The sequence below is a fragment of the Mytilus trossulus genome, chromosome 14 (genome assembly GCF_036588685.1).
Source record: "Mytilus trossulus isolate FHL-02 chromosome 14, PNRI_Mtr1.1.1.hap1, whole genome shotgun sequence".
Lineage (NCBI taxonomy): Eukaryota > Metazoa > Mollusca > Bivalvia > Mytilida > Mytilidae > Mytilus > Mytilus trossulus.
Window position 1 is genome coordinate 24,110,833 of NC_086386.1, and position 14,172 is coordinate 24,125,004.

General features: G+C 31.1%; 1 protein-coding gene across 1 annotated transcript; it reads left to right on the plus strand.

The window, feature by feature from the left end:
* The first annotated feature begins 10,803 nt into the window (after nucleotides 1-10,803).
* Nucleotides 10,804-11,760, plus strand: LOC134697603 (complement C1q-like protein 2). Its single transcript, XM_063559887.1, has 2 exons — nucleotides 10,804-10,852; nucleotides 11,303-11,760. Exons 1-2 carry the CDS (start codon nucleotides 10,804-10,806, stop codon nucleotides 11,758-11,760), a joined length of 507 nt encoding a protein of 168 aa, XP_063415957.1.
* The last annotated feature ends 2,412 nt before the right edge of the window (nucleotides 11,761-14,172 follow it).

Below are 14,172 nucleotides of genomic sequence, written 5' to 3' on the forward strand. Positions count from 1 at the left end.
ATAAAACATTATAAAGGAAAATTCCAAGAAATAATATCTTCTTTTCCTACAGGCAAGGTGACTTCATATGTATGTTTCTGACATCAAACGCAAATATCAGACGTTTTCGTGCCTCAGATAAAAACAAAATATTATAAAAAAAACATTTTAGATATTAATGTAGGTTAATCATTGTTTATATTTTGGTATTGTCAATTCATACAGGAATTCCAAATATCGACTTTCCACAGTTATATACAGACAAGACCATTGAGAATTGTATGTCAGAGGACATCCGTTCAGAGACAATCTTACATAATTGTTGCATGTGATATGTGCCGTAACAATAAACAAGGTGTTATTGAAAATATTAAATGGGTGACAATTGTTCAATCTTATGTAAAAGTGTTGCACCTTATGTATGCTTAATAGAAGGTTTTAAATATCTTCTTTAAGGAAGGGTTATATTTTGTGAGACACTGATGTTTGAACAATTGGTAAAGCATTTGTCAGACTGATTAAAAGGTTACAACAGAAATACTTCTGTTTGTCATAGTTGTCGTTTATCTGTACTTTCGTCAGAATATTTTCAAAAGAAGATGTGGAGTAAACGTCAACAACGTACCAAAACAATTATATATATAGTGTGATGTTTTACGAAACAAAATATAAAGATAGGTTAAACGAAAAAAATATGTGTCTCGTTGACTATGTTGAATCGCTATAATTGACATACCACGAATAGGAGATTCACATAAATATTCATGTTGTTCGTCACATGGTACACTATAAAGTAAATTTGTCGCAGCTGTTGCAGCTATATTTAATAGAATACAGCCAGTCCCTCCAGATGAATAAAATATCGGTAACAGGTCAGCAGATGAAACACATTTACCACCATCCACCATTAAATATGAAGTTCCGTTATTAAAATATCCTATCCAAAGATGTTTGTCTATTGGCCTAAAATCAAAATCGTACTTTATACAAAACTAATCATACATTGCTTTCAAAACACAAACTATACAACCAAATTAAAATTAAGGAAAAAAAACCGTGATGTGATGTCAATGAGAATGCTTATGACGACAAAACCTCACAGGGATCAATAGTCTGTATTCACCTATAAGGTACTCCACAATGATTAAAACTTTTGAACTTAGTGATTTACAAAGGTCTGAAGGTAAGGGGTATAAACATAATTTGGTAGATTAATGTAACATTAACAAGAACCATGTTGTGTGAACTTGAGAGAACATACCAAACATGTCAACTCTTTAGGTCGATGACCTATTGTATGACCAATTCTACCTTATTTAACATCCATTTTATTAATTTTCTGTCCTACGCCTTGTTCAATTCTTCTTTTTCTTTTATATATTGTTAATAAATTCAAATAAAAAAAATCGCACCTGCTCTATCGCAAACAATTCAACAGTGTAGTGTACTACTATTGGGCAAAATACTGTCTAAATTATATAAACTTATACCAGAGCTAACTTCAAATATTGACAATTCTATGTTAAGGGGTCTAAAATTCAGTTTGACAGCTTTAGAGGTAATATTTTTGTTCCTTTTTAAACTGAACCAAATCACTACTGAACATAAAGATTCGGCACCCAAACTTTTTTAACATGTTATTTCATCCCCTTACGTAATATTTCATGCATAAAAATATATAGAAATAAATTGGGAAAGTGTTACACAAAAAATATGCAAGTTATACACTGTTCACACCACGTGGTTCACACTAGGGACTAGACTCGTAGACAACGAACACCAAAGGAAGATTACTTTAAGAATTCTTCAAAAATGGCTAATATTCGCCAGTTGAAGTTATGAAAATATCTATACATCGATCTTGCTATGAAGCCATTTATGTAACCTTCATTTTACTTAATGTGTATAGGCACACAAAATTATATCATAACACTCTAATCGGTGTCTGAAAACTAGCTATGGACTAGACGACTGCGAATGAACATAACTATGGTATTCGTCTGAAATTTTAAACTATTGAATAAGTTCTACTTTCCATAGGTCTTTACTAGCTGTTGTATATTGAGATGTATGAAAAGTATTAAAAAACCCGCCGTCGTCTTTTCTCAAAATTGTCATTTATGTATGTTCTTTTTAAGCGTTTTACTGATGTATTGAGTCAAGCCTTTGTAAACCAATTTTTTCAGTTTGTTATACCGTTGAACTGTTCCACTGCCCTTCCATATTTCCTTTTGTTGCTGTTTGCCATAATGTTGTTCGTTTAAGGTTATCAGATGCTCGAAGCTAATGTTGTATTTATCTATTCGTCCGTATTGGGGTTCTTTATTTCATATTTACCATAATAGCTTTTGCAGCAAATAATTTACATCAAGTAAATGCTCTAGGAGTTTATCAACCGACGATTCTGCGAACAGTTCGAGAAACTGATAACTAAAACAGTTTTGGGAAGCCTCTTGCCATGTTACTGGATGGTTTATAACAGACACATTTATACTTTGACTACTTCCGGAATAACCTGCAATAAAGCACTAACACTACAATTTTTTTTATATTTTCAAAAAATTAATTTTATTCTGAAACATCGATTTTGAACTTATTATCATAAAAAGTTAAGTCTGGTTAGAAATTTAAGTTCATGTTCATAGTACTTTGATTTATATAATATCGTTCAAATATTAGCTTGCCTTCGATGTAGTACTGTTTGTTCACATATCAGATGTAAAATGGATTGATTTTATAAAATCTACTTAACAGATGCTTGAAATTAGAGCAACCAACAACGTTAATTACCAAAAGAGAGTCGATATAATTGTCTGTACTGAATCTTAATCAAATTGTGTTGTAAAAAGACTGCATTTTCAACTTTTGTAGCGGTTGTACTTCATAATGATTTTAATTTGAATTGAAATAATAAGTAACGAATTAACTCTACGAGATACACAAGATTTGACGCAAACACAAATTCATGCTGTTGCTATGGTAACAACTCTACCTAACCAACACGGAGTTTAAAGGTCTTAAATACCCTAAATGTGTCTTGTTCATAATTAGAAATAATAGAATAAAGATCAACTTAATAAGTGGGGAATGTTCATATTTTCCCACAATTCAATAAAGCACCAAGAAAAATATACTGTGTTTAATGGTTTGATGTTTCAAATTGAGCACTTACTTCACAAATTTTGCATGATTTTTAGCCAGATTGCTACTGAAAAATCCACATACCAATTTACGAATTTCTATAAGTTAAACGTACTCACCCAATACCGTAAACGGTGGAGTTAATGCTGTTTATAAAATAAGATGCAAAATATTAAGCAGTGTATCTATAATATTTAAAGTATTTTTTTCCTAGATTGAAATGGACTTTATAAGTACAATGCACCAATTCTGTGTACTTATATTTAATATACATAAAATTGACAACAAACACAAATTGACATAAGCGACAGACTGCTCCAGTCTTAATTGCTATTGACATCAATTAGTTTTTGCTTTTTCCATCGAGAATCATTTTCTCAATTATACATCAACAGGCTGGATAGAATAACAGTGTGAAATACAATAACTTATGACAGTTCTTGTCCATTCGTTTTTGATGCGTTTTGATTTTGTTTTTTGATTTTGCATGTGATTATGGACTTTCCAAATTGATTTTCCTCTGAGTTCAGTATTTTTGTGATTTTACTTTTTATGTTATGCTCACAATATAATTTTCTGTTGATTCACCTTATTAAGTTTAAAAACAAAAGCACGGACAACTTTATTATCAATCATCGACACAATAGTTCTATGTAAATTGAGCTACCTATTTTAATTTATCTAAGTCAATTAAAAACTTCACAGGAATATAACAATACTTTTGACTAAGTTATGATTGGTTTTATGTAAAGTTCATCAAAATGGAGTATTTGAGATAATAGCCAATTTCAGGCAAATATCGCATCAATCAAGTATACGGAAGACGTAAAATGAAGATTGTTGATGTCAAATAAAAACTATTGTTATTTGAAATGATGAAACTAACTGTGGCTCTCAATCGAAATTGTTTGATAGCCAAACCATGAACAAAATTTCAAACAGGGGAAGTCCATAACGGACAAAATCAAATGTTGTCAACTAACCCAACAAATGAAAATCAACGGTCATATTCCTTACTTGGATCAGGCATATAGCGACAAAAATGGTGGCTTAAACCTGGTTTTAAAGCTAGCTACATCTCTCACATGTATACAAGTTTGTTATAGTTCCGTTATATTAACATGATTTGGGAATCATCCTAAACATACATTATAGGTTAATGTTTCATTGATCATTGAGATCCAGCAGCCAAAATTGTGTAAACATATATCACAGAATTCAATAGAGCTGACAAGCAAATTTCAAACAAACTTATAAATAAATCTAAGGAAGAAACAAACAAAAAAGATGGTTTAGTTGATAGTAAATTTGGCAATAATGCAAAAAATGATTTGAAGACGATTTTGAAACAATGCATTCAATAAAACTTTCTGTTCATTTGTAAAACATGTTCATGATTAATTTTGTCTGAGCTGTCTTTTTTTCAGAACAATAACACACTTTATGTCTTGATAGATAGTAAATGTAGTATTTTTTCAATTTTACAAATTTTATCAAATATAAAAAAGATGTGGTATGATTGCTAATTAGACAACTCTCCACAAGAGACCAAATGTCACAGAAATAAACAAATACAGGAATACGTACGGCCTGCAACAATGAGAAATGCCCATACCGCATATTCAGCTATAAAAGGCCCCGTAATTACATTGTAAAACAATTCAAACGAGAACGATAATACTCTATTATTTTCACACATTAAACCAATTACTTCTTCGCTTAAACAGGTACATAGTCAAGATACATGTCAAAACTTTTCAAAAACAATTGACAATACACTTTTGCCTTAAAAGCTATACTATATTAAATAAAGAATCCTTCGGGCAAAGTAACACATAGTGGTTATTTTAATTATTTCATCCCTAAAAACCTAGATTATATATATAAAAATTTATATATATATATATATATGTGTGTCGATAGTTAAATAATATATAGTAAATTTGAAAATAGGTTAACATTTTTTACATCTGTATTTTTAGTAGGTAGAAAATACCATATATATTCAGCTGCCAACTCGGGATATCCTTAGGTGTTCTAAAACCAACACAGTATAGCAATAAGACTCAATAACAACTAAAAATGCACAACTCAGAAATATCTTTAGTCACTTTTTTTATCAAATTTATTCTGGACCAATTTTATATTTATTTTAATGTAAATGCCCAGCGATGTAAAGCTTCTTGTACTGTACGTCTGAGAACGAATAAAATTACATTGGATAAGAGTAGATGAAATATGAGATTAAAAGAAAATCATTGAATTAAAAATATTACTAATATTATAAAAATTGGGTAAAAAGGAACAGCCAAAACAGAATCGTATGTATCTGGCTTTCATGGCTCTAGAATAATCAAATATAACTGCCCAACCCATTGTTAATTGAAAACAAATCTACGGCTGCCATGAATTATTTTTTAATGCCATCAATGGACACATTAGGATGTCTTGGTGCAAATTTGTGTGATACACATAAGTTACTCGCTTTCCTTTTTTCATTTTAGTTTTGTAATCATTGATATTACAATTACTATTCTAGAAACTATCGTCAATGGCTGAGTATGAAATTGGTCTGAATATATTCTTTAAATCTTTTTTTTAAATGTCAGGCAAAGTTCAAAGATTTTTCCCTCAGAAAATCTACCACACATCAATTGAGTACTAAAATTAAATGGCTTATAAATCTAATCTTAGCAATAAATCATTTTATCAAACAATTTGATCAGCATTCCAAGTCATTACATTATGATCCATTCTAAAACTTTAAAGGTTTATTCAGTTTTAAATGCTTGTTAACTGTGAATCAATTCATCATATTTGATATTAGTTTTAGATGCACAACAATCGTCTTTCTTTAACTTTTGTCAAAGATAAAAAAATAATCTTAAAAATATATCAGTCAATTTTTTTTCTAGTAACGAATTAACTGGAAGGGTCTATTCTTATATATCATGTAAAGTAATGATACTTTTAAGGACAAAAATCGATACAATCGAATTCGAATAGAAAAATGCAAAAAAGGATGTCTTATTTTGGATGATGTATGTTGATTTACTCGTATTATCTAGTGCCAGCTTAATGATACATTGATACCAACTTTCGAGTTAATGCAATATAACACTTTTAAGTTTTTGAAAGTTCCCTAGCTAGTTAAATTGAACTCTCGTGAATTTTAATCTTATTACTTTGTTTCTTAACTCAATTATACCAGATGTTATTACAGGTTTTTTTAAATTGGGAGTGCAACGTCTGCATAACAAAACTGATTCGTATCCTTGCTCTTGGGCTGTCTATCTAGGAGGATATCATTCCCTGTTTTTCTTAGCTGTAAAACAAGGTTTGATTAAGCACTTTCCGTTTTAAATTTTCATCGCTAATCAGTATTTTGGGGATTTCCTCTCGTCGGAATTGGTATCATTAAAATAAGAAATTTCATATCAGCATCAGTGTGGAAAATTGATCGAAGGTGATAATTTATTGCTCCTTTGGCTCTGCTCTAATTAAAACCATAAAAGTGTCAGTTGTAAAATATTGAATTTGTATGCTATTTGTTCCATTAAATTGTGATATCCGTACTCTGCATTATAAAGTCATATATTTGACAATTGTTTTCGTTTATCTCTTTACTATTCTTGAATTTGAAATGTGAAGTAAAAGTATTAAAAGCTGGGGGAACACAATTTTTTGCTTTTCCAATTTTAAAAGTTAATAAGAGAACAGTGCATTTTCATATTACAATGATTCATTGAACATTATGTTTAAATTTGTCTAATTAGATCATAATGTTTAATAAACAGAAGGAATAGAGTTTGTTTCGTTGCTTGTCAAATAGATATCTCTCAAATAGCTATTACGCATTTTCACTACAACCACGAAAAAAACTCAGCACTGGATCAATACCTCTTCTGGTGAAGTATCAGTTTCGGCGGTGTCATCAGCTTGATAGTGAGTAATTTTGTACTTGCATAGTTTATAACAAACCATCTTAAACTTTCCTGTTACTAAATTTAGAAAATGAGGACCCAACTGAATCAGGCAAATATGTGTTCTTAGATGGATGTTAAGAACTTGTCCTTCAATCTAATTAAAAACCAATCTCTCGTCGTTCCCGTTTTCAACGTGTAGTTGAATTCAGAATTATCTATGAAAAATCTTAATTTTTTCATCATCGTGGTATAATTGTTAATAACACAACTATATATTCACCACGAGTTCAAATGAAGAGAAACTAAGCAATTATAGGACATCCCTACAGCATTGAAAAACCGTTAAAATCTGCTACATGTATAAAGTGAAAAATGTGAAACAGTTCAAATGAGAAAAAACGTCCTATAACAAAATAATTTCAAACCAGGTTCGCTCCACCATTTTCTACATTCGAAAATGTTGGTACACAGTTAGGAATATGACAGTTGTTGTCTAGTCGTTTGATATGGTTTATTATTTGATTTTGCAATTTGATTAGGGACTTACCGTTTTGAATTTTCCTCGGAGTTCAGTACTTTTGTGATTTTACTGTTTACGTAGATCACAATTGACATACATGAACCGACGGAAACTGCAGAAAAAAAACAGGTGCCTTGCTTAAGACAACCACAGAAACCATGTGTTGGCTCGAAAGCTATTTTACAGCATTTGTGAAAATCTACTAAAAAGTGCTGATTGAAATGACTACAGGTGAATTGCCTGATAGGTACTGTACTAATCGACTTAACATAACTAAATAGTGTAGTGGTCAGGCTTTTCAGATGATGTTAAGATTCTAATGCAATTTTCATTTAACATTTTTATTGGCTAAAAGTAACGATTAGATTCAAAGTTGATCAGTCTTTACCAAGGAGGGGCCTATTTTGAATTGATTGGATCAACAAATTTTCGAATACTAGGTTATCGGAAATAAAACATCTACCTCCAAATAGCCGTTTTGGTGTGGTTGTATCCAAATTTGAATCGTAGATGAACTTAATAACATATCGTTGTAAGTTTTAATTTGTATGAAGTTACGTTTATCTATGACGTCTTTGCGCCAAAATAATTCCCAAAGTCTTGTGGCATTTTATTTTATTTCAAATTATACAATTTGTCAAGCTCAAACGTATTAGATCTTTTTGTAATGCCTTAGAATCGGAATAAAAGTACTTCAGTTGAAGAGTAGTCGTTAAATCGCCAATTGACGGTGGGAAATTTTTAACTACAATACTGTTATTCTTTAATCAAAATGACGTAAAACGTAAGACGTATGACATAAATCCATACATTAATAATCTAGATTTCTCAGAACTAGTTATTACTATATAAATGTTTTTCGTAATTTTAGATGGAGTAGTATTGCTTGGCTATTCGGGACATGATATTAATTTAAATTTATCAAACAATCGAAGAAATATTGCAACTTATTTCGCCAACATCGAAATTGATGTTAGTTATGGAAAAAAATATTTCAGCAAAGACATTCTTAAATCAGATTTATTATTTGTTTAAGTAATATTCTATAATAAAATAATTTAACTTACCTCCGACAGAAAATACAAGGAACGAGCAAAACAGAATCTGTAGTGCCTTCATCCTGACAATGATTGCTTTACCTGGCTAATGGTTTTATATGGTAATTTGTGTTTATCGTTAACACTTTTTTTAAATGATTTAATGACATATCTATTAAACTGTTTACTTTTCAATACGGATTTGCATAAGTTATACATAGTATGAATTTCATTCTCGCATTTGAGTGGTTGTTTCCAATCTGTTGAATATATTTCTTCAGAACGACAGTTTTATTTCTGGACCATCGTTAATGTAAACTATTAGAAACAACACGTTTAATACTTTCTTGCGTCCAAGCGCTTGTTTAGATTTACCTTCATCAGGAACGCTGAAAGCCAAACATTTGAAATCAAATAAAAATAAAATTGAGAATAGAAATGGGGAATGTGTCAAAGAGACAACAACCCGACCAAATAAAAAAACAACAGCAGAAGGTCACCAACAGGTCTTCAATGTAGCGAGAAATTCCCGCACCCGGAGGCGTCCATCAGCTGGCCCCTAAACAAATATATACTAGTTCAGTGAAAAGATGTATAAGTACCGAAACCGTTGAAGAGCTATATGTCAAAATTACCTTAAAACAGTAGCCAAATTTACCTAAAGCTAACTTTGCTTGAGGGAGTGGAAACCTTAGTTTTTTTATAACTTCAAAATTTATAAACGCACAATTTTAGTAAAGTTTGTTAAATCAAGGTTGGGACGTAAAAACTATGCTTGAAACACTTGCGTTGCTAAACGACTTTAAAGTACCCTCTAAAATTGTGAATTTGCCTTGGATGTTGGTAATTTTGTTATACCTTCTTTTGAGATTAAACTGTCTGAAACTGACAACCTTATCTTAATATCTCAAAAATTAGAGAAAACAAACGACACAACATTAAAATGCAACACACACAGAAACGAACAATAATATAACAATGGCCATATAAACAAATGATGCAAAAAGTATGATAAAGAGATTAATTTTTACTCGTCATACCTGCTTATCTTCAAGATTTCGACTATTCAGAGTAGTAAATTAGAAAATGATATTCAATATTTTTTGATAAGAAGTTACCTTGGGTAACCAAAAACATTAAATTGCACTATTTGCCTGAAGCAGGGTCGATGTTGACATCCACTGAAAAGAATAATAATATGGAGATGTATTTTAACGTTATCATTTTAGCGGTATTTATAACGTTGTCATAAAAGTTGGGGATTGGCTAACTAGGTTCGTCCCGCCATGTTTTGTACCAAGTGAGGAATATAACTGTTATAAGATAGTCCGTTACTATGTATGATATCGTTTGTTCGTGTTGTAGTTCAGTATTTCTGTAGTTTTTCCTCTTGTTATTGATGAGTTTCACTCGGTTTGATTAATCAATTGTGACAAGATTTATGACTATTGAACAGCGGTATACTACTATACAACTTACAACGCCAAAAAGGAAAACAACTTAGATGTATCCGTCTTATGTTAAGATTAATAAGCATTTGCAATAGGTCAAACCACTTAGTCAGGGCCAGAGTTGGTTGACCCAAGTTATAATCATATTTTCTGTAGATGAATATAGCATGTTTCTATCTTTTTTGATGTTTGCAAATTTCTTATGTCGTTATGTGTTTGCTCTGATATGTGCATGGTGTATATTTTATAATACACATGATATCCTTATTTCAAAGTTGTATATGCTCCCATATTTGATAAGAAATTGCGTATTTTCAAAAATATTTATTTTCAATTCTGAATGATAATGCTTTCAAATTTTCGTTGTTTGTTTATTCCAAATTCGTCATGTTTAACCTTGATGCAGGACAAGAACGGCGTATTATCTTTATAGAATTTTATTTTATCATATCAGTCTACAACGGTTTCAACATGTCTGGTAGACTATGTCGTTTGATTATAATGTATATGTCTGTCCATTTGTCCTTTGCTTCACTAGAAGACCTTGAAATCCGAATGGAAAGCAAATTTCTCCATTTGGAATGTCTTTTAGAAAAACAAAATAAACGTATTCAACTTCAAGAGGAGGAAACAATGCATTTGAAGAACGACCTAGCGAATAACCAGAATTCAGATCTTCACAAAGAGCGGGAAATTACTATTTTGAAAGAATTGGTATCAAAACTCTCTAGCAAGTGTACTTGCGAAATATGGGACACAATAATGTGGCAGGAAATATCATAGAAAAGACAGAGAAATGTGAGTAACATTTTAACGTTCAAACATGCAATAGTTGTCCTATGTCCGAAATGTGTCGCGATGACACTTTTTCACATTGTTTTGTACTGTTCGATTATAGGAACCCATCTAAACGTATGACATGTATACACATTCTTATTAGTATATTTGCTTCCAGTTCGAACAATTTCTAATTAAACTTTCTTTGGTTACAAAACTAAAATGCTCAATTACTGACATTCAAAAGTCATCCTTTTTTTTTTATTGGAAAGCAAAATTTGGCAACACAAATATTTGTACCAAAGGCTTAATAAACGTAATAGGTGAATTAATGTTAAGGCCAGCATTGTCATATCCTAAAGCTATATAATTCAACATTTAAATGGTTTGAGGACTATTTTATATTTTAAACTTTCAAAATAACTGTGTGTTTTACTAAGATGATTATTTATCACGTTTATATTTTTTCAGATAAGCGATTACTTGCTGATAGCAATGTCCCTACCGAAGTCCCAGAGCCACGTATTACAGCTTTTTATGCCTATATGAGTAACATTGATGCTAATCCAGGAAAAGGTCATACATTAAAATTCGACGTCATCAAAACAAACATCAATGGTGGCTATAATCCATTTTCTGGAATATTCACGGTCCCAGTTGACGGTGTGTATGTGTTTACGTTCAACTTGAGGCTATATTCTGGTGTTTATGGAGCATACGAAATAATCAAAAACGCCGAGGTTGAAGGTGCAGCAGTAGGAATTATCACAGGAACTTCCACACAGTTACAAGTTACTGAAACAATTGTATTTTCTGCTGATAAGGGCGACATTGTCTATGTAAGAACACATCCAACTCTGACGCAAACAGGAGGTGTTTGGACCAATGAACATGGCAGATCTATGTTCGCTGGATGGCTAATTTCATAATTAATTGATATACAGTTGATTACGTTTGTTTTCTTTCAATGATTCAATATTTCATCAATTAAAATAAGAAGATAAGGAAAATAATAAAACTGAACATCGCTGACAGCACTGAAAATTGTACTAAAATGACAAATTCCGGAAAAAAATGTTTTTGAGGTCCCAGACATGGCTTTGATCTTCAATTAACAATTTTAAAGTGATCGTCAGTATGCAAAAATGTCCACTTAAACCGGTGTCAGAGGACGTCTCAAACCTGAAATGAAGTGAGAGTTGTTTTTCTGCTCCGTGTTGAAGCCCTCAATGTGATCTTCAGATTAAGAACTGTTCCTTTATTTTTTTGTTTTGCTGTGCATAAACTGACTTGTTGTGTCATGGATTGACAACCCATATACTTCTTTTCTAAATATATAAACTGAGTTGGTCTCTCATACTCTGTGGAGGCTATTAAAAATTTCCACATACTGATGTAACCACGCTCGTTGGTTTTCAATGTTATTGTGTAAATATTTTTTAGAAAGCTTTGCTAATGTGTGCTTCATTATTCTCTAAATTTGAGGTCAATTTGTGTAATGAAATAAAATAAAATTAGACGCACACCATCTCTTGTTTACCATTTCAATTTGACATTATTGAAAATGATCAGTCAAAATTAGTTCTATAAATCATCAAGATAGTTCACAATTCATTTGATACATAAGTTATCAATTGAAAATATATTATCTATACATTGTAGTTTTATGTTTACATCCATGCGGAGGAACTATTTAGTTACAAATATGTACTACTGTCTTTCCGATTAAAATTACTAAAACAACATTGGGCCTGTAAATGTTATAACATTTCTGATGTATTTTTTATGTAAAAGGACAGTTTTATTCCAAAAGTTGGAAGTTTATTTTATACTGATAATTTAAACTTTAATTTGCTATACAAATTATGTTATATATATATATATACACACAATTTGTTGATATTCAATATGAAAAAAAATTTCTTTTTAATCTTGAGATTTTACTTAAGTCTGTATACATCAAATATAAGATGAAAGTCTTGAAAAAAATAATTAAAGATGACCGTGGGATATTTTTTCATTATTGTTTACTCTTCCTTCATTTTCAATCAATTCTGGTCACGTGTTCAAATGTCTTTTATTAATAGAAAGTTGTTGAAATATTTTTAGCTCACATCAGATAAGACTATCGTTGAAACACAAAAATATGCAAAATTTTCGTTATTCTTGTCAATTCACCATCTACAACTGAATAAAGGTAGGACAAACGTAACAATTTTGCTTTGTCAGAATGTCCCTTGAAAAAAAGTAAAACATATTAATTTTTTTTAATTCATTTGCCTTAAAGGAGCCTCTGATGTCTGAATTATAACTTTCCTTATCTATAAGTGTGCCATATGATTACAATGCCCTATTATAGACATGTACAATACATTGTCCTACTTAAGGACTAAGTCACTAAATTGTCCAAAGTACATTTTTATGTGAAGTCTTTATTACGCTTTGTAATCAAAATCGTGTTCTAATGAGCACAAAATATGTTTGACACATGCGCACAGACTGACTGTTTATATTATAGTTATCTTCATTTTTATCCTAATAAAATATTTATGTTTTAGAATCTTACATAACATTAAATTATATATTGTTATCAAAACATCGAATATTTTACCTACTATTAGTTTTAACACTAATTAGATATGAAAATGAAATGTACATTATTCATGAGGCGACCACAGGAACAGTTCAACGGTATTTTCGTACGTGTCGATCTATAAAATTAGAGGTATAGGGGGAGGGTTGCGATCTCATAAACATGTTTAACACCGCCACATGTTTGCGCCTGTCCCAAGTCAGGAGCCTCTGGTCTTTGTTAGTCTTGTATTATCTTAATGTTAGTTTCTTGTGTACAATTTGAAAATACGTATGGCGTTCATTATCACTGAACTGGTATATATTTGTTTAGGTGCCAGCTGAAGGACGCCTCCGGGTGCGGGAATTTCTCGTTACATTGAAGACCTGTTGGTGACCTTCTGCTGTTGTTTTTTTATTTGGTCGGGTTGTTGTCTCTTTGATACATTCCCCATTTCCATTCTCAATTTTACAGTATATGTATGTCCTATTAGAATCGACAAATGTAATGCCTATATAACAAAAAAGTATGGGTAAATTATTGGTAGTGTACCCATGTTAAAACGGACATAGAGCGTCGCATGAAGGAATTATTTCTTAATTAATATGCATTTTACTGCTTGTGTAGTTATGGCACCCTAAACGGAGTTTGGGTGACATATTGTTATTCTACGTTTCTTTTTGTTTTTTTTATTATTTTTATTATTATTTTTCTTCCACACTTTTTTGTCCAGTCTGGAACTCTCATATGAATGGACCCAAGAAGATGG

Excerpts from the sequence above, each read along its gene's own strand:
- LOC134697603 (XM_063559887.1), top strand. The coding sequence starts at position 10,804 with ATGGGACACAATAATGTGGCAGGAAATATCATAGAAAAGACAGAGAAA. Across the intron at positions 10,853-11,302 it reads CATAGAAAAGACAGAGAAAT|ATAAGCGATTACTTGCTGAT; the intron begins GTGAGTAACATT and ends ATATTTTTTCAG.